Genomic DNA, 25992 nt, shown 5'->3' on the forward strand with positions numbered 1-25992 from the left:
GAATATGAGGCAAAGAGATGGTTGTGCTGGGAAGCATGTTTTCAGAGCTTGCCTTTGGCAATAAACAAGTTCAGGTCCTGTAAGGTTAGAGATCTGCTTCTGGCAACTTTCAAGTCTCACAGGCTTGTTTGGTTTGACTTGGGGAGGTGGGCAGCTTATTATTTTCTTTTAGAATAACAAAAAATTTCCAAGAGGATGCTCCAGTAAATGCAGCATGTTGCACCCATCTCATGTGAGAAGCAAGACTGGTTTTGCAGCTCTGCTTTTCCACCAGAACTGCTGACCTCTAGGGCCTACAAAAGCCTAAGGAGGTGCTTATTTTTTGAAAACTCTTTCCACAACCAAGGTGATGAGGAGGGTTTGCCTGTAAACATCCATTATAACAGTATTTGATCCACTGAGCTGCATCATCTCCCCAGCAGTGGATACCATAGAAGGCGTATGAGCACAAGGCAGATACATACTGATGCTTCCTTAAAGTGCTCTCCAACCTCCAGGGACAACCTCTTTGTGCTTTATAGCCCTTAATGGATTTTTCTCCCATGAATTTGTCTAATCATTTTATGAAGTCTGAGAAAATTTTAGCAGCTGCAGGCAATCCTATATGAATTCAGTATGTCTGATAGTTCAAGCTGTGCTTTGGATTCAGGTTGGTCAGAGAGGAGGTATTAATGGCATGAATAGAGGATTTAAGGCTTGCAATTGCCCATCTATTTGGAAAGCACTGTAATTTAGAGATGCCACTGTAGTTTCCAGTGTGTTAACACAGGTATTGCAGCATCCTTAGAACACTTCTTAAAAGTAAAGCGTAACCTTTCATAACAGGATAGATGAATACAGGAGTATTTTAATAAGCAGAGGCAAACTAGTACTGCCTTAAAAGCCATGGTCTTCATTTAAACCTGGGTACACGCCACACTGTGGTGTGTGGCAGCATGGCTGCACCTTGCAGCAGAATCCTTCTGCTCACTGTGGACATGCTTGATATCTGAGAAGATGTGACAATGAGTACTGAGCTGCCAGTGAGGGTTCAGGCAGAAAGAGAGAATAATTTCATTTGTGAAGTCCCATGCATATGTTGGTAATCAGCGTCAAGTACTTTGCTTTATTTTTGAGTCGTGGTCACATGTAATCAGAGAATGTAACTGTAGGTTGTTAAAAAACACACACTCTGGCAAAGCAAGGTAAAACCTGAAAGCCAGTGTTGCACAAAAGATTTGTTGTTTGAATTTTTTTGTGATAGCTGCATTTATTCTGAATGCAAAATCTTCATCCGCTGTCCTTTTCCAGAGTCATGAGTTCACCCTGGCCCAGATGGCTGGGTGTCTGCTACCAAATGAATTATGGATCAGCTGAATGTTTTACAGTTTTATTTATAACTCCCCAGTCGGTAATTGCTGCTTTTTCATAGTTGTTATAAGCCTTTTTGTTATACATGGAGTATTAGAAATAGATGCTTGAATATTGAAAGAATTCTTTGAAATATGAAAAAAAATCCCCCAAATTACAATATGACTTTTAGTTAGAGGTCATTTTTATTCTTGAAGAATGTGAGACAACCCTGTTGTTGATATAGGACGACATTAAAAGATGAAATAAAAAGCATTTTCCTGCATCTACAGACAGACCTTTTGATTTTGACGTGGAATTAAAACATCTGATTTATAGATTAAAATAAAAATAGTAAGGAATCGTCATCACCATCCATCCTCCTCATAAAACAAGGGAAAGAGAAAGATGCTGAAGTTCTCACAGTCAGATTCAGTCGATGACATCTACTGCGTCTTTTACAGAAGGGTGCAGGCTTTACCATCTCCCAGCGGCAGCGAGACAAATATCTTTATGGTAAAGTGATTAGTCTCCTTCAAACCATGCTTCTTGTGAGGCGGTCGCATGAGTGACGATAAGCAAATGCCAGGTTACACCTGGGGAGATTTTATCCATGGACTGCATCGATGGTGCCGTTCAGCTGGGTACAAGAGCTGCCCAGAGTACCCCACCTGAGGTGCTGCAGCCAACAGGGTTGACACTGATTGCTCTGTAACATCCCAGAGCCACTGGGGTCACCGCTGGCAACGTAGCCTCAGGATTAGGGTAAAGGAACAGAGATTGGGCAGCCTGAGTCTAGATTTTGAGAGGTGTATAAGGAGAAAATATTGATATTTTTCAAAAAACATAGACTAGGCTGTGCTGTGATCGGGCATGGTAAGAGTTTCACAAGGTCAGAGCTGTAAGAAACTTGTGGTTTTGCAGAGCACCACTGATGTTACGTTGCAAGAGTGATAGTGCTGGTTTAAAATTTCATTTCCCATTTTGATGGCATATTTTTAAAGGATTGCCAAGTAATCTTATATTAATCTAATCCTAATCACCTTAAAATACAGTCTTCAGGGCCAAGGAGTTCTCTTTGTATTGTGCTGAGCACAGTACTTGGCAGAGAGCAGAAGTAAAGCATCTAAAATGGTTTGACTACTCAGATGACATCAATGTATAGATTTTTTTTCCCATGAATGCAGCTTCTGAATATTCCTGCTAATAAAATCCTATTCAGCTCTTTAGCGTCAGTCTGCAAGCTGATAATTCCTTTTTCTGATACGTTATTTCTCAGATTTTAGTACAAAAAGTAGTTTTACATTTTTAACACTCTGCATAGATGATACTTCAGAAAGTGCTCTTAAGACACCAGGACTCAAAATCAGCCAAAAAGGTATGTAAAAATACTTCCACTGCTGTTAGAGAAATAGCAAGGGACTCGCAGGCATTTAATAAACATCCCACTTGCTCTCTGGCTGCGGCTTCTTTACTGTACCAAGCAAGTTCGTTATAATAATCTCCCTCAAAAGTTAAATATAGCAGTGGAGGAGCCAGAGTAGTTTGAAGCATTTATGTTTCAGTAATTGTGCATTGAGTGAGCCGTGCTATAGAAACACCACTCAGGGTATAGTGCCTTCACAGGGCATTCCTCCTTTCCCATGCGACTGTGGTGCTGATAATACCAATTTGAGTGAGCACAAAGGTACAAGTACATACGTGGCAGCATGTACACATTTATGTGTGTGCGCACATGCAGGACACATGCTAGGCAAAAGACGGAGGTTATCCACCCTTGCTTTACGTGGATATCTGTGACAGCTTTGTAAAGCTCACGCTGTTCAGATGCATTTCACTGTTGCTGCCCTTGTACCAAATTGCATTGCAAGCCAGGCCCACATTCAGAGAGGGTGGCTCTCTGTGCTGCGAGGCCACCTGACAGTTTTCTGTCCCTATTTTCCTCTTGACTGCCTTCTTTTGCCTTGAGCCTGACCTCTTCTTAATAATCAGTTTGTAATTTATATATTTATTTGTTCATGTGGCCAGATTTTTTCCCCTCGGTTGCTGGTGCACCTGGTGTCTGCGCCCACAGAACAGGCTGGCTTCTGCATCTCGGGAAGGATTTTGCTGTATCCAAGTTGAGTTCCAGTTCACTATGTGCATGAATTACAGGCTCCCAATTAGTATTTAGCAGTATTAGGCTGAAATGCTTTTCTCCCCTCAGTTGCTTGTTATTGGAGAGGCATGTTTTAGCGAGACTAGGAAGGTTTTTCCACATCTTCTGCTGTGGTTTCTATTACAGTGCTATTCAACAGCAAATCCCTTGCTTGATCCTCAAAGGACCTCTGAAATGCTACTTCTGGCACTTGTATTTCTTGCAAAGGGTTAATGTAATAGCAGTAAGAGGGCTGGCAAGTGTATGGGCAGGGGAGGGGGGAGACACTGACACTGGAGAGCTCTACCTGGAGAGCCAAGAGCAGTGCCAAGCTGACAGACAGCCCAGCAATAAACCTTATTTCTTCCACAGCAGCTGGGCCAAAGTTCAGCTACATGCAAATACTACAAAAAGCTCAAGAGTTGGAAGGCTTTAATTAAAATGCACTTCAGATGTGCTCATTTGCTGGCATGGTAGAATGCTTTCTGCATCTCATGGTCCTGGAGGAGCAGGCCTGATCAAAGCGAGTAACTGATGGGATTTCTGGCTAGATCAGTACAATAGAAATCACCAGAAGGAAAGCATTATTATTTATTTATTTTCCTGCATCCCCAGAATACGGAGTATGATCAAAAGGCCCTGTACAAATGGATGTAGGACACCCATTGGCTACGGCGGTGCCGGGTGAGGGATTTTCTGCTGCAATGCAGCATTGCTCTTTGCTGAGAGGTCCCGAGCACGCCGGCCAGATCCTATAAGCGCTTTGGCTTGGGCAAGCCTTGGAGAGAGCACTGCTTGGTAGAAATTGATGGGAAAAGTTGTAAACTCTCTTCTGCATTTGGTGAAGTCCACCCTGTGGGTTTTGGACAGGGGTAGCAGGCAAGTGAAGTGGTAGAAAGGACCTTTTGCTCCTGAAACCTTAGCTCTGCAGGGCAGTTGGCAGAGAGAGATGAAGATGCCTCAAAAGCAAATTTGCAGAATTAGGTGGAAAATGCCAGAGGAGGGCACCAGCACCTACACGCTGCCTTCCCAGGAATCTACATTGGAATTACCCCCCCCACCCCACCCCCCCCCGCGCCTACATCCTGCTGTGCAAAACTTGTGCATCTCTGCTGTTTGCCTGTAAATCAGATGGGAAAAAAAAGCAACGTTGAGTCAGGTAAAAGCAGAAAACTGGGCTTGCCCTCCCTCCTTCGATTTGCAAGGGTTTATTGGACCTGCGTGCAATTCCCTCATAGCTTCTTCCCAGCTTTCTGCAGTCTGCCTCAATCCAAGGAGACAAAGTGGTCTCAGCCAAGTAGAGTATTAATTGTGCAGTCTCCTGAGTTGTCTTTCACAGTTCAGCATTTGTGTGGCTTACTACAGGGGACTGATCTGTACCGCACTGTTATCCTGCCATCGCCAGGGCTCTGCCTTCCCCACGATGGGTTGCTGCCTTGGATCATTAAACCACGCAGCTCCATGGTTCTGCCTTGTACTCCTGAGGGGTAGCACTAAGAGTGTGAAATCGCTCGCTGACCTTGCTGGAGACTTAGTGTGAACCTCTGAACGCTTGGCCGTGCAAGGACAGTTTCCACAGAGAGGTGCTCTCACCCAGTTCAGTAAACTGGAAGACTATCGCTGCAGAAATGAACAAGTTATTTAATTTATTGTACATTTCTTTGTACCAGGTGTGACGCAGTCACTACAAGGAGATGGAAAGGAGCTGGAGGATGGCTGGGCAGGGATGCGCATGAGGGCACAGACCCATCTTCGCCTTTTCCAAAATAGCAAAGCTGGGTGTGCATGAAGGACAAAATGCCCTGTGCTTTCCACAGGGCTGATGAGGACACAACCCTCTGCTATGTGTTGGCTGAGGCTTCGAGGGGGACTTCTGCCAGGGTCAGATAGCCTTGCAGGGCTTCGAGTGCTATTTACATCCCCTGCAGAACATCTCTATAAAACAAAACAAATTGCCATAAAGTTGTCAGGCAGTTGATAGGTATTGCTTGTGCTCAAATAACAATTGTGCATCTGTCATGGCTTCACACTGTTCTGTATCTTCTGATACTAGTCAACGAATGATGACTGCTATTTTAAATGCGGTTTGTATAGTGTCCGGTTCTTCATTTAGGGCAAAATATGGATGGAAAATACATGTTCATTATGCAAATGAATACAGTAAATAAATGCAAGTTGGCTCAGCTTTCTTGTATCCAGACCTGATGGATACAGCATCATTGGAAGGGGTGCCTAATGTCAGTAAATTGCTATTTTATTGCCTACAGCTTATGCACTGCCTTTCATCAGGGAGGTTTTTCAGGCATCTGGTTTGTTGATGGGGAAACTGAGGCATGGAGCATTGGTGTGACTGGCTAGAGGGCATACGCCAGGGCTGGGACTCCTCTTGCTGCTCCTGTGCCCCTGCTGAGCCTTTCCCATAGGGCTGGAGCCCTGAGCTGCATTGGAGATGTTTCCTAACCTGTTTGCCAAATTGGCTTTAAGAGCAGGTAAGAGCGGCTGGTCAGAGTCCACTGGAGATGGGCTGACAGGTGGCTTGTTTGATTTTGGGCTTTTTGGGTGGGGGTTTTTCTCCCCCTGAATTGGTTTCAGTATTACTGTGGTTTCAATTTCACTGCAGCATGAAAAATAGAAATGTCAATCAACAGTATATTCATCCAAAGCGCTTAGTGAGCTGAAGTGTGCTGAATAGCTTGGGGAAAAGCGTGGCATGGGGGCTGTTTGCTCCCAAATCTTAATTGCAGTAGTGACAGTTCCCTTCTTCCCTCTTTTACACCACAGTCAGGAAAGGCAATCTTTGATCTGAGTCCAGCTGAGTGCAAGGTATTGCCTGCAATACATTTGGTTGGTGAACTGTGCTTTGTCTGCTAAAAGCAGAGCTGTTAATAATGTGACAGCGTCCATTCCAAGTGGTTGCAAATTCCAGTACCCAGGGGATTAAATGCAACTACAATCCCTATCCTTTTGACTTTCTATCCAGCAGGAGAGCAATTGCTACCTCTTCAGTAAATATGCTGGGGTTTTTTTTGGCCTTTGGCAGTAATAGTATTTAGAGTAGCTTGGCAACTATTCACTGTTGAGGGTCCAACAAAGGCACTTAACAAAATCAAGTGATAGCAGTAATGAAGTGCTAAAGACACTGACACTTTGTTTATCCTCTTGAGAGCTTAGCAAAGATTTCAGCGGCTTCTCCCCCTTCCTCTGCTTCCCTTAACTGTTGAACTTGGATCATTAGACAGCATCTGACAGGGGCTTGTGAGGGGCTGCCTCCCAGCCAGGGGCATCACCGCTCAGGGCTGCGTCAGGCTGTCCTCCCCTGGGATGCTGCGGTCCGGGGCGGCACATCCCTCTGCTCCCCAGTCCCCATGGCTGAGCCCCAGGCAGGTGCCCGAGGGGCTGCACGAGTGGTTTGCTGGGAGAATATTCAAGTACCTGAAGTACGGGGCTATCGGGTCTCCCGCCTCCGTGTCTCTGGCTCCAGCTGCTCTGCCTCATAGAAGTAATGATGTACTTCTGTGGACAGGGCATGCACGTGGCTTCTAACCCCTCGGACCCTGGCAGGTCTGCGCCCTTTTCCATAGCAGGAGAGATGCGATGCCACATCCAGAGCAGTGCTCCAGCATGCACAGCAGCCACCACCTCCCTTTGCCACGTGGGTGCTTGAAAACGTTAAGAGATGCCTCGAGTCAGACGTTTTTATAGATGCTGTTTGGCTGAATCTAGGAGTGTTTTCCGCTCTGAGAGAAGCAGCAGCTATTTTTCACAGACCAAATTAAGCCACCTGTTGGGTTAACTGGGCTTCATTTGGTCCCTGGGCAGCCCTACACAACCTTTAGGGCCCAAAGGAGGCTTTGAAGTACCACTGAATTTCATTGCTAATGTCTCAGTCGTTTGCCCTGAATGGAAGAGGGTATTACTTTTCACTCGCAGGCATGAATAAACTCCCCAGATTGCACGACATAATCCCTCTTAAAGGAGAGTTAAAAGCGCTGTCTTTTAATATAAGATGGGAGGAGGCAAGAAACAGAAAACCTGGTGCAGAGCTGTGCCCAGGACTCCAGCTCTTCTCAAAAGCACTGGATGTTGTTCAGTCCTTAGAAACAGAATAAATCAGATGAAAGGAAAGGAGCTGGTGACAGGGTGATACATGTGTTGGAGAAGGGGAGGGAGTGGCGAAAGAAAAGCACATAATGTGGGTGACTTTAATTATGTGGAAGGTGGGAAGATTGACTTCCTCATCCTGAGCAGGGTGTGAGAGAAGATACATTAGTCTATATTCTACCAGGGGTTGATGAGGTCTTCTCGAAGATGTTAGTAGCTACTTGGGAAGAAAAAAGGCGCACTAGCTGGCAGTATTTATGAGAGCTTTAATTACATTTCACAGACTGAGTTCCAATTAGAAGGGAAGGGCGGGGGGGGGGGGGGGGGGCGGGGAGAAGGGGAAAGAAAAGATGTACAGCATGTGTTAAGAGCACTGTGATAAATCTGTGACTAAGGATAATGGTAAACAAGGTAACTGTACATCATGGCATCAGTTGCACACTTAGAATTTTAGGTGTTTATTCCAACTTCCCTTCCCACCCACACCATCCCATCATAAGCAAAATGCTCATAAAGGGGTCAAACACAGGCCTCCGTTACTCATCTTCCAAGATGGAAGTCAAAGATCATTTGCAATTGCTGCGATACAAGGTTATTACTTTTTTTTTTTTTGCCAAATCATTAACTGTATCATAAACAGCGCTCCAGAAAAGGCAGACAGAGACAGATCACAACATTTGTCTCTGTGCTTGTGTGAACAGTGGGAAAATACTGCTATCATTAGTGCATCCTTTCACGTTGTGTTTAATGCTGCAGGTTCCCACACTTAGAATCATAGAATGCTTTGGACTTGGTTCACATTATACTTGTTCCAATCTCACCTAGCCAGTTTCTTGCCCAAATGACCATGGTGTCTATTTATTTTGATGTCAGGAGGTAGCACTGAAAGGGGAGATAAATTGTTCAGCGCTGGTTTAATTCTCTTCCCACTGTAGTCAACCAGGGACTTTGCCGTTTCCTTCACTTCAAGGACAGTACCTCCATGTCTGAGTGGCTTTGGCACAACTCTCATTACAGCCCTCTCATGGACCTTGGAAAGAAGCTTTTCTGTACTCTTTACTCGTGGTGTGAGCTGTTTGCCAGTATCTCCACAGACGATGCAGGTAAGAGATGTGTTTTGTCTAATGACATCGGCGTTAAGGCACAGGGAATACCTTGGATCTTGTCGTGGTGTTAATTAAAGTAAAGGTAGGTCTGCAAATAGCTTGTTACAAACACTGAAATCCTGGCTGGAGAATAGCAGGAATTTGCTAGTGAGATTGCTGTCATTTCAGATAACATAATTCCTCCCACTGATTAATAAAGGGGCTAACAGTGTTTCTCAATAGCAGTGAAATGGCTGCGGTGAAGCCCTGGCAATGCTTCATCGAATGGTAGTTTTTGCTTTTCTGTAATTGCACGATCACACTTGGAAAGATGGAATGGATCAAAGGAGAAAGCTCCCTTTTCTTTGGTGATGCTGAAACCAAAATCCTTGTTTATTTAAAAGTAACTGTGTCATGAGTAAGGTGTGATGGAGTATAACTGTAAAATTCTTATTTGGTAATTAGTGTCTTGCAGCCATCTTAATGCTGTTAAGAAACAGGCATAATTGCACACAGGATACGTATATTTATTATGGGAGCTGGCACTTCAGACCATTAGGAAGTATCTGTAGCTTTGCTGTATGCTACACATAGATTAATCTAGTTTAGGAGACTTAAGAGCCTGTCAGAGATGCTTCTGAGTGGTTGTACTGTGAAGTGGTAGGAGAGCACCTGGAGAAGGCACCAGATGTTTCCCATAGCCCTGCTACGATAACATTGTAGGTCTCTGATATTCATGCATTTCCAGAGGTTTGCTGGTTGCTGACTGCAGTATTCACCACTGCCTACTTTAAATACACACATAAAAGAAAAAAAAAAATTGGTGAGGGCCAGGAGGGAGTAGGGTTCATCTCCATTTGAGCTCTGTCACATAGGGTATTTCTGCACGCCAGCATGAGAGGAGAGAAACCTGGACTCCTGGGCGCTTCTGGGAAGAGGCTTGCCTATGGGATAACCCTAGCCACGTGTCACAGGCGCCGGGCTCTGCAGCCTTAAATGAAAAAATTGTTTTCAGGGATTAAGCCTTTTCTCTTGTCAGCCCATGAAAGAAAGTATAGGTACAAGCAGGTCACTGTGGAAATAAGCAAGGCTGGAAGTTGTGGCTAGGAGTAAGACAGGAACAACTTGCCAAGGGAAGAGGATTTTCAGTAAAAGATCATCATTAGCAGCTCAGCACTTAGGGCTTTTTAATTAAATGTGTTTGGGAAGGGGTGGTGGGTAGACAAGGAGGATCTCGGGGTAGAAATTGTTTAAGCCACAGACCTAAAGCTACCACCAAAGGTGAGGTACACGTTTCAGCAGAACATGTTAACTGTGAGCCTTGCGGTGCTTTGCGAGAGACGTAAACATCCCTCCCACACCTCTTCCAGGCTGCAAAAGAGAGTGAAGTGATTTTTCCCGAGCTCACCCAACAGTTCAGCAGCAGGGCTGGAAAGAGACTAAAAGTCACCAGGGTCTGGTGGCACTCCGCTTCACTGGAGTCAAGGTTGAGCCATAAATTTAACTTAGTCTGTTTGTGTCCTCCTTTCTCCCCTGTGTTTCTTGACTTTTTAGTGCTCTGCGCAGGAATACAGGGCTAGGGGTTGAATCTTGGTGTAAATCTGAGCCCTTCCCTGATGAGGACTGCTGAACAGTACAAGATCATAGATAGGATCTCTTCCAAAATAGAAGAGTAGGAGATTTTTTCTGTGTCAATCTGCAGCTGGTCATAGGTCCCAAGCAGTCTTCTGTTTCATTCATGGCTTTGGCTACTTCAGTACCTGGAGGGATGTGTGATGTTTCCCCTTCCCTTAGTGGATCGAATTCTTGTCTTAGTTGTATGGAAGCTACTTCTGATGAAGTCAGAGAGTAGTCTCTCATGCAGGTGAATGCAAGGTGTGGCCTGATGTCTCAGGTAGATTTGATCTTGCCACTTTTTTCTCTGGATGTCTTTACAGCTGCTGCTTGTGTTTCAGTTTGGGCTCTAGAAATTTTGGCTCTAAACGAATTTTTCCCCAGGGTGTTGAGAAAGCAAGTTTCTCTGGTGAATGAAAGCGTAATTGTTTTGATTTTCATTCTTTTAACAATGCAGTGTCTTGCAGAACTGCTTTTTTCTCCACAATTTTCTGAAAATCCCTTTGCCCAGGTCATTAATATATAGTCATAGTGTATGATTTGACGTGCCTTACTGAGGAAAAGATGAAGCAGAGAGCAGCAGATTTATTATTGGGTCAGTGACTGAGATATTTTTCGAGTTCCCGGAGCTTTATCACAGTGACCATCCTGGGTCTTGTCAGTAAAGAGATGGTCTCGAGAATTAGATCACTGAGATTATAATATACTGCTGTGTTAGACAAGATTCATGGTTGAGAGAGGATATGGCATTTAAAGGCCCTTTTAAATGTCACATCCAGGCTTTAAAGGCCATAGTCTCAGAATAAACAAAAGAGAACACAGCTAGCTCCAGCAGCTTTAAAATGAGCAGCACTCAAGTGATGCCAGTGGGAACCCACAGTCCATGTTTATGCAGCAGGTATAAGACTAAGCGGCCACTGGAAGCCATGCAAGGATGATAGCGGTATCTTTCTTGAGATACAAGGTAAGATGTGCCTATGCGGTCAGCATACCTTTCATTTAGCAGGAAAAATAAGTAAGTAATATGAAGTTCTTATCAGGGCAATGCACAAGAAGTTTGACAGGCATTAATGGCTTGAGTAATTTTGGTTGGAGTACGATAAATAAAATGATTGTGTAGTGCATGAAGTAATAGATGTCTCTGCAAGCAGTTGCTTGGCAGCTGTACTACTGGATAGGAATTTTTTTTCTTTTTTCTTAGCTATGTAACATTTTGAATGGATGATAACACTGAGAAAAATGTATTTCCACCTTTCCCAGATGCATTCATCACTGGTAGAAAAAGGCCCATGGGAGGGTAATCCACGGAGTTGAATTCTGTACACTGTGGTGCTATATAGTATGAAAATGTGTGCAGACATATTGCACTGATCAGACGTGGTAGTTCAGTATCTGCAGGCTTTCTTAAAATCAGGCTAGTTTTATAATTTTTATAGACCGATAAATGTTGCCAAATTGCTTGGAAATTCACTGACAGTCTTCAAGGGACATTCAACTTTAAAAAGCATACTTGAAGCATACATTGTTGCTTAAGGCTTTCCTTGATTTTTTTTCTGGATGACTCATGGAAGTGTGCATGTATGTGCATCTATATTTAAAAATGCCCTTTTCTATTTTGTTTTTCAGGTTCTCAGCAAGTAACTTGTATTGATTTTAATATTTTTTTTAGTACTTTTTGTCTTCAGTACTAATTTCTAGAACAAAGTTCAGTTATCTCTTAAAATGTTGTTCTTGCTTCTTTTAAGCAAGTTTACCCCCTTTTTCAAATTGTACCCATCCTTTACTCAAGCAGACATCACTATTAGATATGAACGTGGGTTTCTAATTTAGGACACAGGACAAGGCGGACAGTACTCCAGCAAGTCACTGCATGGTGAAGTTTGGTAATCTGCCCCAGGGGTGAATCATTATTGATTTAAAGGAAGATGAAAACTCAGTGGTGTTTTGCAGAAGGGCTAAATTACCTCTTCTGGACTTAAAAATCTAGGGATATTGATTTAAAATTGATTATCTTGGTTTACCTGCTGCCTATTACTTCGCAAATTCAAGTTGAGTGAGGATAAAACACGTTCTGGTTGAGTTCAGTGTATTTGTACAAAATTTTAACTAAACCGTTTAAAATATTGCTCTTTTTTGTTAAGCCTGCTTAACTGTGTATGGGTTTCTTAGAGTACCTCACATTTTTTTTGAGGGCAGTCTAGCAACGTTTGAATACTTCACTGTAATTGAATCCTGATGCAAACCCAAGTTTTTGTTATTCTTGCATTCACTACAGTGACCTTGATAGTATGAATGCATCACCTTTGCTGCTCCTTGGAAGGTGGTCCTGTAAAAATGGGATCAGTTACGTGCATTGCTAAGATCCTGTTTTCAATGCAACTGAATTAAAACCAGTTAGAGCTAGTTAATGGACTTTCCCTTTGTATAGAAAGGAGGAAATAAACAAAGGAGAATAGAAGCTGAATTGTTTGAGGGGAGGTAATCTCTGGGTTTTTTCTGCCATAGATTAGGGATGATCAATTATCATGTCAGAAGGCGGAGAAGCTAATATACCCCAGAATCTACACACAGTTACTTAATCATCCTGCCTGATGCATAACATTCATCATTCACGTTTTTAATGCCACTTACTGTTATCATCTCACATTTATGCAGGGCACATTTAAGGAGAGAAAAGTCATCCTGATAGGCAGCGTCCTGGGGAATAAAATAGTGGAGAAACCTGTAGGGTTTGATATCTGGCTCTTCAGTCTAAGGAGCTTGAGCCCTGGCCACATGCAGACAAACTATTGTACGCATCTGATCTTGAGATGACAGCCCTGTGGATGACCTAAGTCATCGTCTGAAGGAAAACCTTAATGAACTCCCATCTGTGCTGTGTGGGTAGCCCTCAGTGGTGCTGTAAACTGCTTTTTTCCAAGAGTAAGTGGGAGCTAACATCATCACAGACCAGTGAAGAATGGAGGCAAATGCCTGTGAGCAGCTGGTATTTATGCAGTGAGCTCAAGTAGTCACCCCATCCTGTCACCTGCCTTGTTTGGACTACTTTCAGCCATCTTCAGGGTGCAATTGCAACCAACCACTGGATGAGGTGAGCGCTTGCAGCAGGGAGGTCAGTCAAGGAGGAGTCAGTCATAAACATGCAGGGTGATACCAAACAAGGAAGTGGTTTATGTATTGCACGTATGGAAGCATGCATTATACATATGTTATTTCCTCACTAAACTTTTTGGTGATCTAGTCCACGCACTGAATAAAGATGAATGTGAGTGAGCTGGAAGGAGTAGGGCACTTGTTTAGGTCTGTCCAAGAAATCCCCTGGTTCAAGGTGGAGAACAGAGCCAAGAAACTCCTCTGAAGGAGGAACCACCAGTAACTGATCATGTTGATCCTTTTCCCTTCTAGCAGTTACAAAGCTGAGAGGAGGTGAGTGAACAAAAAGAGAAATCTGGATGCAGTGTCTCCTCCATCTTTCTATAATGAGGTCTTGGGAATGCTGAGTGAGACTGTGTCACCAAAGCCTCAAGATATATTTGAGTGTGCAGCTTCATAAATGCTTACTATGAAGCAGTAAGTTGCTTGATTCCTTTAAGCCTCTTCCTAGCCACATCTAGAAATCGTGAAGCCATTGTTTTCATGTCAGAGCCAGGAGGTGGGTGGATCTAGAATGTGGATTTATGACACATTTTGCTTCAGAGAGTGGCACTATTGGAAATGCAAGCCAAAAAGGCAGCGGATTCCCACTCTGCTATCCTGCGTGCCTATATCTCTCCTAATTTTTGATCAGACGTACCCACAAAGCAGTGAAAAATAGTATTGCGGGAGGACCAGCCACCAACCAGTGTAGGGTGCTAAGCAGTGTGTTGCAGGCAGAAACGTGTTTGGCCACAGTTCTGATGCTGAGGAGAAGCTAAAGACATGTTCATTTATGCATCAGATGTGCAGCCACAATTTAAAACATCTGAAATCTTTGTTGGGACCATTTAGCTTCTGGATGGCAATCCCACCCTTGGAAGCTCAGGCTGTTTTTCTGCTCACGTGGCATCGCCCTGGCTTCCAGAGCATGTTGTGACCCAGCTGAGTGGGCAAGCGCTGAGGACGTACCCCATCAGCAGTAGAGGGGAAAAAATGTGCTGGAGAGTCCCTGTACAGTATGCAGATTGGGGCTTTATGTCAGAAGTGTTCTCGAGTATTCTTGAGTTTGTCTCTAAATCCTTTTCAGCACCTTCAGAAATCAACTGGACTGGAAAAACCTGCCATATTTTGTCAGAAGAAAGTCTGTATTTGCTTCCTGCAGGAAGGTAATACCTCTGCAGGGTGGGAGAGTCAAGAGCTGTGCTTTCCTACACAGCTGCATTTATCCCATGCAAAACACTGATGTTCATCCTGGGCTTTGTGTTGCTCGGTTGTGATCTCTGTAGTTTTGCCTCGGCAAAACAATTTAACACAGCGCTCATCTTTAAGCACACAACTAGTGCTTCTGCTTGGAAACAGAAGTTGGAGAGAGTTATTAAATTATGAAAATGAGCCTTTACCACAAATTTCCCTGTAATTTTCCTTTTTGTCACTCATGTAGGGTTTTTGTTCAATGTTTGAGCTCAGCGTGGTGTCACCAAGTTGCTTGTGATTTAAATAGAAGGAGCCGGCTGCCAGAAGTAATGCTTGCAGGTATTCCGTCTTTTCTTTATTTGCCTTACAGCAGTGCCTGCAGGCCAAAGCAAAGATTGTGCTGGCAGCATCTGAATAGTTAGTTCCTGCCCCTCAAGTCAAAATAGATCAAGGAATTATCATTATCTTCATTGCACAGATAACAGCAGAGAAGGATGAAGTGACTTGCCAATGGTCATGCTATGAGTTTCTGGCAGAGCTGGAAAGCGAAGTATTATTTCCTCTGGTCTGATGCTTTTATCCCAGTGCCATCCTTTAGTGTGACTACCTACTTTCAGCATTTTAGTTTTTTTCCTTAATGTTTCCTGGCGCAAATGTACAGGCTGGTAAATGGCATGAAATGTATGTCTCCCAGATCTCTGCCTTTCAAGATGCTTTTTATTTTTACCACTCATCTTATGATGCCCAGCTGCCTTTGTAGAGCCATGTGTCTGGAAGAATCTCAGGATGTGCTCATCTAACCTGCTTTAGAACCTACAAAGACACAGATGCTACAGGTTCACTGGGTGATTTTTCCTGGTGCTTCATTACTTTTGTCCTTAGAAAGCTGTTTCTAAATGTAATTCTGTTCTTGTCTTGCTCCAGAGACAGCAGCCTTTTACTTATTTGAAGACTCAAATTCTCTTTCAGTCTCTTTTTCCCTGGGAATGAAAAGCTTTGCTTCTTTCTTTCTCTGTTCATAGGTTTCTCAGCTTATGCTTGTTCTCTGATTCCCTCTTGGATTCCCTCAAAATGCACTGTGTTTTTCCCGATGTTCCAAATGCGGCACAGTACAGAGCTGCCAACTCCCTTGGGACCTTTCCCCTTCTCCCCCAGGACCCGGTAGATAACTTCTCTGCCTCCTGGGAAGCCCTGGGTTGAAGCTGCAGCTCTTCTTTCCTTTCAAAGGGGCATTGTATGGTCCCATGTTTCGCACTGCAAAGGTTACCCTTTAGGAAGCTGAAGGTACTGAAATTTCCCTTGGTAGCATCAAGAGATGTTTTCCCAAGCATCTGTAGTGTACTTTGATCTGTGCCGAATTTGCTAGGTAGCTTCATTTCGATGCTTGGAACCTGAGATTTTAGGGCAAATGGTACCTGTGGTCACGCTTAAGTGTCAAAAGACTGTGCAAGATGTCTGGGTTGGCAGCAAGGATGAGATCTGTTAGATTTTGTCTCTGTCTGCCATTTCTCTTAAAAACGGTGATAGCGTGGGCAGTGTTTGCCCTGATCCAGGAGAGCCACTGTCAGTCTGAAACCAAGGACAGGATGGGAGTGGGTTTATGGATCACAGGTATATACAACCACAGGTATACAAACCTTTCCATTTCAGCTCCAGTCACTTTGAGGTTTTGCTATTCTAGGTTTTTGTTCTAATGTAACCCATTTTATTTTTATTTTTTATTTTAAGAATTTTATTTCAAGCCTTCTGGTCCTCACTGGGGAACTTGTTTATGGAAAGGGTCTGGATCATGGTTCTGCAAAGCTGTGGCCAGCTGAGGGCCCTGTCAAAGATGGTGGGTTCATGCTTTTCTCCCATTTATGAATGAGTTGTGAGAGAAGAGCAGTGGTGGTAGGAGGGACCAAGTACCGTAGGAAATCCAAAACTAACTACTACGGGAGTTAAGGACTTTGCCCATTCTTCCCTCTGACATGCTGCACCTCTTCAGTAGCTGTTCTTCAAGTGGAAACACAACGAATCTATTTGGCTGTCTCTGATTTCACTGGAGTGTTTAGTAATTTGGCTTTTAATATTAGAATTCATCAGCAAGACTGATTGGTGTATCATACAGAGTGGCAGGTTTGGCAGAGAAGGAAATTTCCCACGCAGTTTAAAAATGGTCCGTGAATTTAACGCATTTAGGGTTTAATAGCAGCTGGAAGAAGGATGCAGCAAGTCTTGTATAAAGGAAGGAGCCAATACAGGAATTAAGAAAGTGAGGTATGGTAGGGAGCAAGAACATGCACATTTTATGCATTTTATTCAGTAACTATGGTTTTGTTTTGTTTTTAATGGCATGTGGTTTTTAAAAGGAAGCTTTTGCTTAAATGCAAATAAGATATTAGGTTTCTAATGATAGGAGAGGTGCTTATAAGTGTGCTGGAAGCTAACCTGATAAATGCACTTAATAATGAGGATTCTATGGCAAAATGCTGAGCCCTGTGGATATGGTCCAGCAGAGTGCTGATAGGGGTAGTACTCATGTGCTTAAAGTTAAGCATTTTCCCAAAACGCTTGATGGATCAGAGCTGGAGTCCTTATCGCCTTGCTAGGAGTGAATTTTTAGTTTAAGAGTCTTGTGAGTCAATAGCATTTATTCTTAGGCTTCACAACTAAACCACTAATGGAATATAGGGAAATTACAGCTCTTCTGTGGTGTGAAGGAATCTGGCTCAGGTCTTAACCACAAAAGTGTTCCCCAGCTTTGAGAAAATATATCTTGATTTCCAGAGATCCTAGAAAAAACAAAAAACACGTATTGCAACTCCCTGTGGATCTGCACCCTTTAGGAAAATATTCCTTCATGCCTCTCTTCCTTGCTCTGTTAACCTTTCATCTCAGGTATGCCTTGGCCTCAGGTGCAAGCATCTGCCAGGGACAGCAGAGAGCCCTTTTCCCTGAAGCCAGGCAAACAGTGGTGTCCTCATGTCTCCCTCTCCCTTCCTGGGATCGGGATAAATTACAGCCCAACAGGAACTGTCTGTGCAGAACTTAGGGCTGATGCTGCTTTAAGTAGAAATGAACGTATGCTAGGTCTGGCAATTTGAAAGAAGTTTCCCAAACAGCAAATTATGACCATGGCCAGTCCTACTGGGCCAATTTTTAATTATTAAAAAAACAAAAAAAGAACCCAACAAAAAACAGTCTGTAGCTTTATGAAGGGGATTTTGCACCACAGCATCTGTGACTCTTGCCTTAGAGTCCCTGCAAAATACAAGCGTCTGCAAGTGTTCGGGTTTCAAGGGCAAAAAATTACCTTGATTGATGCTACAGCACATGGTGCCCTTTGTAGCCTTCATTATATAGACAGTCCTTAACATTCTCATACACCGATGTTCCTGATAAGGTGCTGAACGTGTTTGTTAAGTGAACAAAGTGGAGGTAATACTTCCCATCCCTCGAGATGAGTGTGCTCAGTATTCTATGGTTGTTGGTGATAAGTCGTCTTGGAAATCACAAAATAAATGAAAATAACAGAGTACAGAGGATTGCTTGACAACTGAAGTGCCAGGACATTTCTCTAAATCCCAAAAGTGGGCATCTCCAGTGATGACCATCCTAGTTAGCTTGCACTGTCTGGACATAAGCTGCCACTAATGCCATTATTCTCATTTAGAATGTTGATGATTTCTGGGGGGTGGGGGGGTCCTATCACCTGCAATTTTCTCTTGTGATGTCTGGTTGTGTTTTCCTAAAGTCCTGTGCCTGCACATCAGACGAATCTGCAGGCAGCTTCGAATCTACCAGGAGCTGAAGGCATGTCTGTACGGCTCTGTAAACAGAAGGCAGATGGCAAGGTTCCAATTCATTTTTTCGAAATCATGTGCTTTTAAGAGTCTTCCCTAAGATTATGTGGTGTTTGGGGGTGGGGGTGGTATATGATAGATTGCATTAAATATTCTGGCTCTGTTCTGTATGGGGTGGTACGCACATGAGGAATGACAAAGTAGTCTTGCCCCAAAGGCTCTGTAGTTTAGTGCCCAGATTCTGTGATGTCTTTAGGTTCTGCTGGTAATCCTGTTGCCATTGCAACGTTAATAGCTATGTCATGGTGTAGCTTCATTATACTAGATTTTTTGAGAAGTTACTTGCTTTTTTTTTGTGGCAAAAGCAGTGATTTTTTGAAACATTCATGTAGTCGGCAGCAGGGCATACAGAAAGGAGTGCTGGAGGTGAGACATTGCTATGCCTGCCTGGGTCGCCTCCACAAAGGTGGGCACTTCAATGAGTCTTAGCAACATTTTGCTAAGGAAAAATACTTGGTGAATGGCAAAACTTGCGTTGGCTGCATCCACTGTGCTTGAAGGAGTGTGTGTTGAGCCCTGCTTTCTTACAATTGAGAGGAAAAGACTGCATACAAATGCTTTAAAGCTATGCGTTTTACCCTTTTCATAACTTACGCATCAATAATCAGCAGTCTTAATAACAAAGTATATTTTATAGGTACATTTTTCTAATACAAGTTAATATAATGGGGATTTGAGTAGTGATTTTGTACATGCAGTGATACTGCTCTTTTGCTATTTGTTCTTTTAATACGTTTTTACAGGAGTAGCCAAGTATCATGGAGTGTTTATCAAAAGATGTGTGGCAAGAAGCAATAGATCCTTATGGGTGGATCAGTTGATGTTAGATAATCACTGTGAAATAGAAGATACCTGGTTTCACTTGTTTTTTCTCTTTGCTGTTTCCCTCCTGGCAACCTCCTCCAGGAGATGCTCAGAGAAAAGGCGGCCTTGAATTAGGTGAATTTAGTGTGCATGCACCCCTTCTTCCCCCAAGCTGTGCTAGCACAGTGGAATTATACAGTAAGAACAGGGTTTTCGGGCACAGTAAATCTTGAAGCCTTAGACCACACTGGTGCATTGTAGTCCCTGTCTCAACCAGGCATATCTCCTGAGCTGTTATACAGATCAGAAGAAAAAGATTAATCATTATCCCTGTGCTAATGCAAATTGCATGCAGATTACATCTGTTATCTGTCTAGTATGAGTATGAATTTAAGTTTTTTTTCTATTTTGTATCTTCCAAGCATGAGCACTTCTCTGTAGTGGGGCTGCTGGTAATTAAACGCATTGGGTTAGTACTGTCCACAAAACCACAGCATCCATCCTGCTCTCTTTGTCTTAGGCAAAAGTACTTTTCTGGTATTTTCGGACTGAGGATTAGAAGTCTAGAGAGAAATTATCTGAGAAAAGCTTTGACAAAGAAAGAACAGGCTCTCCAAGAGATTTAGGCAGCAATTTGGGTTTCACCTTGCTTGAACCCAACGCTGTGTCCAGCTGGGAGGCAGCAAGGTCTGGGAGCACCTCGGCTCTGTGATCGCCTTGGGCTTCAAGTCATGTCTTGCTGTCAAGGAGCCATGTTTAATCTTGTAGGGACTGAAGTGGGAACCACCTGAAAAATCATCCTGTTTCATATGAGATAAGTCTTGTTGCTTGGGTTAGCCATAGACTCATGTTAGAGAAATGGGACCCTGCCTTCTGTCAGGGCCACTGAATGCTTGAATTGGGTTCCTCTCTCTTGTGTGACCTCTTGTTTCAAGGCACATATCAAAGCATCTCAGGTTTTGGAGGCATTCAAAATGGAGGTAGGGAGCAGAGACTGTAAATTGGTCTAAGACCTGGCATTTACCTCACATGTTTGTCTTAGGAGATAAATGATGTGAAAAAACACTATATATTCATTGCCAAGGAAATTTGAAGATTGCTTTCTTGTTTTTATATTTGATGTGTAAAAAGGACCAATGTGAAGTCCCCATTTGACAGAAGATTATCTCCATATATGAACCGGTTTAGGATTGGGCTTGTATTTGGCAAGGTGTTTGGATTTAATCCTGGGGCTAAAATTTACCCCCTAGTACTGTTTAGGATCTGTGCATCATTGATTCCCATGTAAGATCTTAAATAGAATTGAAATGGCATTTAATGCTATGTAGTCCAAGAACCTTTAATTCCCTGGACTTGGTTTTCAGAAGCCCTTACAAGCACCTGCAAATTGGGGCCCATCCTATTTGCCTAACTAGCCAGGCATGGTTTGCAGCTACTTGTCCTCAAGGGACAGAGGCAGACTTGGGTAAGCTTTGGGATATTAAAAATTGCAGCACAAAAGTCAAGTTATGACTTAAACACTAAGTTCTGACCCAGGTATAATATCCACAGTCAAAGTACCCCTAGGGGAGCCATTAGGTGTTGAGCTTTTCTAAAAGTGTGTTATTTCTATACAGATATGCAAAGAGATAATACAGTAAAGTGGTTTTTTGTTTGTTTTGTTTTTTTTTTTCTTCTCAAAACAGTGTTTCTGTCTTAACTAGTGTATCTTGTTTAAAATTATTCTGCTGCTTAAACCTGCTTGCAATTTCATATGCCTTTAGTGTGACTTGTTCAATAATGCAGGTCTTGCTCCAAACTCTGAAGTCACCAAAGGCCTGAGAAAAAACCAAAATAAATCAGTAATATCATTAAGTAGAAACTGAGTGAAAAATGGCCAGAATACAAGCTTTTGAAGTGGAACCAGAATTACTTGTCTTATGGTTACTCTTCTGACACAGGTTTCATTTTCTTCAGTTAAGCCTGGTTTTGTAAGTGCATTAATGGTAGCATAACTGGTTATATGATGACAGGTGAAGGTATTGATTTAATCACAAACATTAATTTGACTTTTAAATCTTCTGGCAAAAACTCAGACTGCAAAAGAAACTTGCCATCTCATGGAGGAAGGAATCCCAAGGTGTATTATGAGGTCTGAAGTGTCAAATACAAAACATTTGCACATACAGGAATGTAATCATAGTAAAAGAAATCGCAAACGCATGAAGAACACATGAAAATCCATAGCATAGATGTCTACAAAAGGTGATGTCTGTATCTGTAGACATCTGTGTCATAGATGTGTATAACAGCAGCCAGGATAGAGATGGCAGCAGCAGGATAACATTAGTTTTTCTTAAAAAATAATTAACATTTTATTCCACTAAGCATCATTGTATGTTAGGCATTAGTAGGACACAGCACAGTATGTTGTAAATATTGGGTTTGGTGCCTTAAATGGCTAATTCCATGCTAATGTCATTATCAAAGGTTGCAGATGAAGAATGGCCTAAAAGGTTTATTCCTTGTGAAATCATCTCCTGTAGTTACTCAGATGTGACTAATGATGCATCTTCTGCAGAAACTTTCATTTATTTATTTGGTATGTCCCTTTATTCTTAAGAAATGTTAGAAATAGAACAACAAAAAAAGGTAGAATCAGTTTTCTATGCTTTTATTTGCTTCCTGATTAATTTTGGTCTCAGAAAAGCAAGAATGTACATTAGCAATTTCACACCTTGTTACATCTTCTGTTTGCTTTCATCACACGCATGGCTGTTTTCATGAATGGCAAACATAAACATAAATGATGTAATATCCCTCTTTGATTTTGAGTGTCTTGCTGAGAAATTAATGCATATGTGCAGATTACTTGTAAAGCAACATGTGAACAATTCACCATGCACATCTACCCTTTGTAGTGTCAAGGCAGAGATTTGAACAAGACTTCTGCCTGCTTACATAAGAAATATGGGAGTTTACAGCTCTATGTATCTTTACTCTTAGGTGAGTTTATTTTTTTACATGTTGTACTCCAAATGGAAGGGCTCCGTGACTTGGCTTCTTTCTATTAAGAGGATGCTGTGCTTGCAGAAGCAGTGACCTTTGAAAAGCAAGTCTCAAGTAATCCTTTTATTTTCCTGAGATCATATAGCACAGTATCCAGTTGCAGGCTTTTAAGATGGAATGATTGCATACTTTGTCTGCTTGCCTGGATTGGATTACATTTTGTTTGACAAAGAAAACTAAAATACTTATACCTTCCTTCCTTCAGTTCAGAGCATCGTGATCTCTGTGTGTTCAGGATGCAGAGTAGTTGCTGTATCATCCCAGCACCACTGGGATTTATTGAATTTACTTAATTGGCCTTTATCTCATGGTTACACTTTAACGCTTCTTTTGAAGGAGATTCAAAAAGGATATGGTTACCCCTTTTCTAATTTACTTTGAGAGTTGGGTTACTCATTTTCTTATCTTCCTTCCTTTTCCTGGTAGATCAGAGCATTCTGCAGAGCCATGATTGAACATGTTAGAGACCTGCATGGTGAGACATTGAAGTCCATGAAGCTGTTAACTACCCAAGCTTTTTACACGCTGATTTTTGAAGAGGATGCTCAGTTTTAGGGGAGTAGGGAGTTTGACGGGCACTTATGGATGGCCGGTGGTGCATTTTCTGTTGTACTGTGCTGATGCATGTGAAGGAGAGCTAAACTCCCCTGAACCTCCCAGGGAAAGATTTTGCAGCAGAGTTCAGGAGCACTTGCATCATTCTCTTGTTTTTAAAGCACTTGTGAGCCTCAGTCCCATAAACACTTCAGGAAACCTCAATAAAGTGGATGAAAAGTCCATTATTTGGTCAGGTGATCTTGATACTGAGAATTGCATGGTTTTCACCTTCCTGAGAGGTGTTCGATACCAGGGAGGGCTGAGGTCTCCCCTCGCTGCACTTCTCAGGTTTGCTTTTGCTAGTAGGAGTTTATAAAGGTTTAATGCTTAGCTCTGACTTTCTCCAGCCTGTCAGACCTTGGCTGCCAGCTCTGCAAGCCTGGTATAGGCGTTGCAGGGATCTGGGGACATGAGTCCTTTCTTCTGAGTACTTTGGTGTCTCCATTCCCTATATATAGCATCTTGAGTGGCTCATGCTAAGAAGTGATCAGTATCATCTATTTAACTAGGGCTGTAGAATCACCTGTTTTTTGGCACCACCCCCCCACAGTGAGACTTGTTTTCCAATGCCTCTGAAAACAGTGTGTAGCGCCCTTTAAAATAGAAGGGAAGTTAATTTTATTTTAATGAAGTTCACTACTAGCTATGCCTTCTCTGGGTTAATGCATCTGACCATACACATGTGCACAGTCTGTGTATCTCACATGTACAACTTGGCTTGCTGTGCACATGCATGCATGACATATATTTAGGCACCTGGATTAATTAATGGTAAGTCCTATACCAGATCAGCAGTTTGAGTGTACGTTGTTACTCACTTTCACATAGACCAGAAGTTTGTGAAGGACATCAGCCCAGGGTAAGGCGACTTTTGTGGATGAAAAATTGTTGGTGATCACCATGCGGTGCCTACGTAAACAACACGATCATTGTTCATATCCAGGTGTTTTTTACTTGCTCAGCAGAGCAGTCGTGAGCACGGTGGTGGATGCCCAGCCAAAAAGCAAGCGTTGCCTGTGCAGCTTGATGCCAGCTCTCCAGCAGAAAACAATATGGAAATAGCCGACACCTTTCAGGATCCTCCAAGAGCCAAGTGGGGGAGAGATTAGTAAACAGGAGTGAGAAGAACTGAGGCTGAAAAGAGACTGAGCTGTGGGAGCTTGCTTTGAAAGAGAAGGCTTGCTGCTAGCCTTCAGTCCAGGGATAATTGTCGGGAGTTCTTTCGTTGCTCATTTTGGCTGATGATCAGGCCTGGCAAAATTAATTTGTTGTTCTTATTTTCCTTAATGGGTTGGGGTTTTTTAGTATTATGATAATTAGCTAGCCCTGCATATAGAAGTCTTTTTTTTCAATAGTTCCAAATACAATTTGGAAGATAAAATGTGGTCATTTGCTACTGCTCTTTGCACTCAGTTCCCCATATGGCCACAAAGGTCTTTTCTGTGGGTCTCCCCAGCCCCCCTGTTATTCTTACCGAGAGCTGGCCTGTCCAGAGGGCGAGTTGAAGGCCCTTGGACAGCCATGGGCTGGTTTTTCCTCTGGAGAAGCTGCTTTTGTCCCTGTAAATTAGAGACTATGAATTGCTCCCATCCCCTTTTCTTTTCACTCAGTGTTGTTTCCTAATCTCTGGCGTGAAATACCTGGGGCATTAGGTTTGCATTGCCCATAGCAACTTTTGCTAGGGAGCTGGAAGAGGTGGTAGCAACCACAACTCAAAAAGTCTCTGCAGATACCAGACAGAAAACAAAGGATCAAGCCTGTTTCTGATGCACGCGTGGTGCTGCAGAGGGCAGATAACCTTTCAAGGCTGCATCTTAAAATAATAAGCGGAGCTGGTATAGCTGCTTTCATGCTGAATCTTCCCCAAACATGCCACAAACTTCCAAGCTGTGATTGCCGTTAAAATCTTGACAGTTGCCATTTGCAAGGATTAGCATCACTGTGTGAGCTGTAACACTCCAGCGATACTTGCGGGGAGCAATTGAATTATAAAGGCTGTGATGGCCTTGCCTACCCTGTCCCTTGCTTCTGGAAAGAGAAGACTGAAAGATGCGTGGGCTTTAGCTACCGTACAAGCCAAAGAAGAAATAGTTAAGGAGCCTATGTAATCTAAGGTCTTCTGAAAAATGCATACCTTCAAAGCAGCTGAAAGCAAGCGGTATGTAATCAATATGTAATTTTGATAGCGTAGCCCCCTGACACGTTTGACAAGTCAAGGTGTGGGGTTGATGTGTTTGAAAAATGCTTGAAAGATAAGGTTGATGTGTAAGCTGCTGATGGCAGTTCACGTTGTTACTTGGCTCAGGTGGGTGATGCTGGTCAGATCCTCAGATGATGAGAATCTGCAAGTCCACGTTAAAAAAGGGCAAGTGTCACTGGGGTGAAAGCCCCGTCAACCTGCAGTAGCTAAGGATTGCCTTGCCTTTGAGGATGCGCTGACGAGTTGAGTTTGACTTCAGCAGGGGCAGACCTCCATCTTACTAACCGTGGTTTTTGTCTATTCTGTTTTTCTCCTGTCTTGCAGCACCTTCTCCAGTCAGTAGTGTGAAAAAAGGGAAGATAACTAAAAATAGCATCTCCCTTTCCTGGCAGGAGCCAGATCGACCCAACGGCATCATCCTGGAATACGAAATCAAATATTTTGAAAAGGTGTGACGGACTGCTTGTTGAGCATCCCCAAGTACCTTCTCTTTGCTGTCCTCTTTTAGTTATAATTATTTGAGTCATGGAAGGGAATGGAGCGATTTTATGCGTAAATCAATGTCAGATTGATTTTGCAGTAAATGATTAGGAAGACTTGAAATGAGGGTGTTGTTTTCCATTAGTGTGCCACTTCTCTTGAACAAATACATTAAATCTGCGTGTCAGATTTCTCTCCAGCCTTATCACATTAAGATAGAGCCTGCTCATTTGTTAAAAATAAGAGGGATTGGGGATCGAGCGTTTTATCTCCTCCCAGAAACATCAGGCTGTCCCTTGCCTTTTGTATTTCAATTTCTGACTTGATTTTGCATCAATGATGTAAAGAGAAAAGAAAGGTTTTGTGGAGAGATTGTTTCTGCTCTGATGTGAAGAAGGGCATCCTGGCTTAAGAGCTTGCCTG

At 42.8% G+C, this 25992-nt stretch overlaps 1 protein-coding gene across 11 annotated transcripts in view; it reads left to right on the plus strand.

Moving 5' to 3' along the window:
• Positions 1-25992, plus strand: part of EPHA5 (EPH receptor A5) — a 209620-nt gene that overhangs the window by 128973 nt on the left and 54655 nt on the right. For all 11 annotated transcript variants that reach the window (XM_056354298.1, XM_056354334.1, XM_056354305.1 and 8 more), the window contains one exon: positions 25414-25538. In XM_056354298.1, coding sequence (XP_056210273.1) covers positions 25414-25538 — 125 coding nt within the window. The remainder of the gene's footprint in view (positions 1-25413; positions 25539-25992) is intronic.

The sequence above is a fragment of the Falco biarmicus genome, chromosome 1, assembly GCF_023638135.1.
Source record: "Falco biarmicus isolate bFalBia1 chromosome 1, bFalBia1.pri, whole genome shotgun sequence".
In the NCBI taxonomy this organism is placed as follows: Eukaryota; Metazoa; Chordata; class Aves; order Falconiformes; family Falconidae; genus Falco; species Falco biarmicus.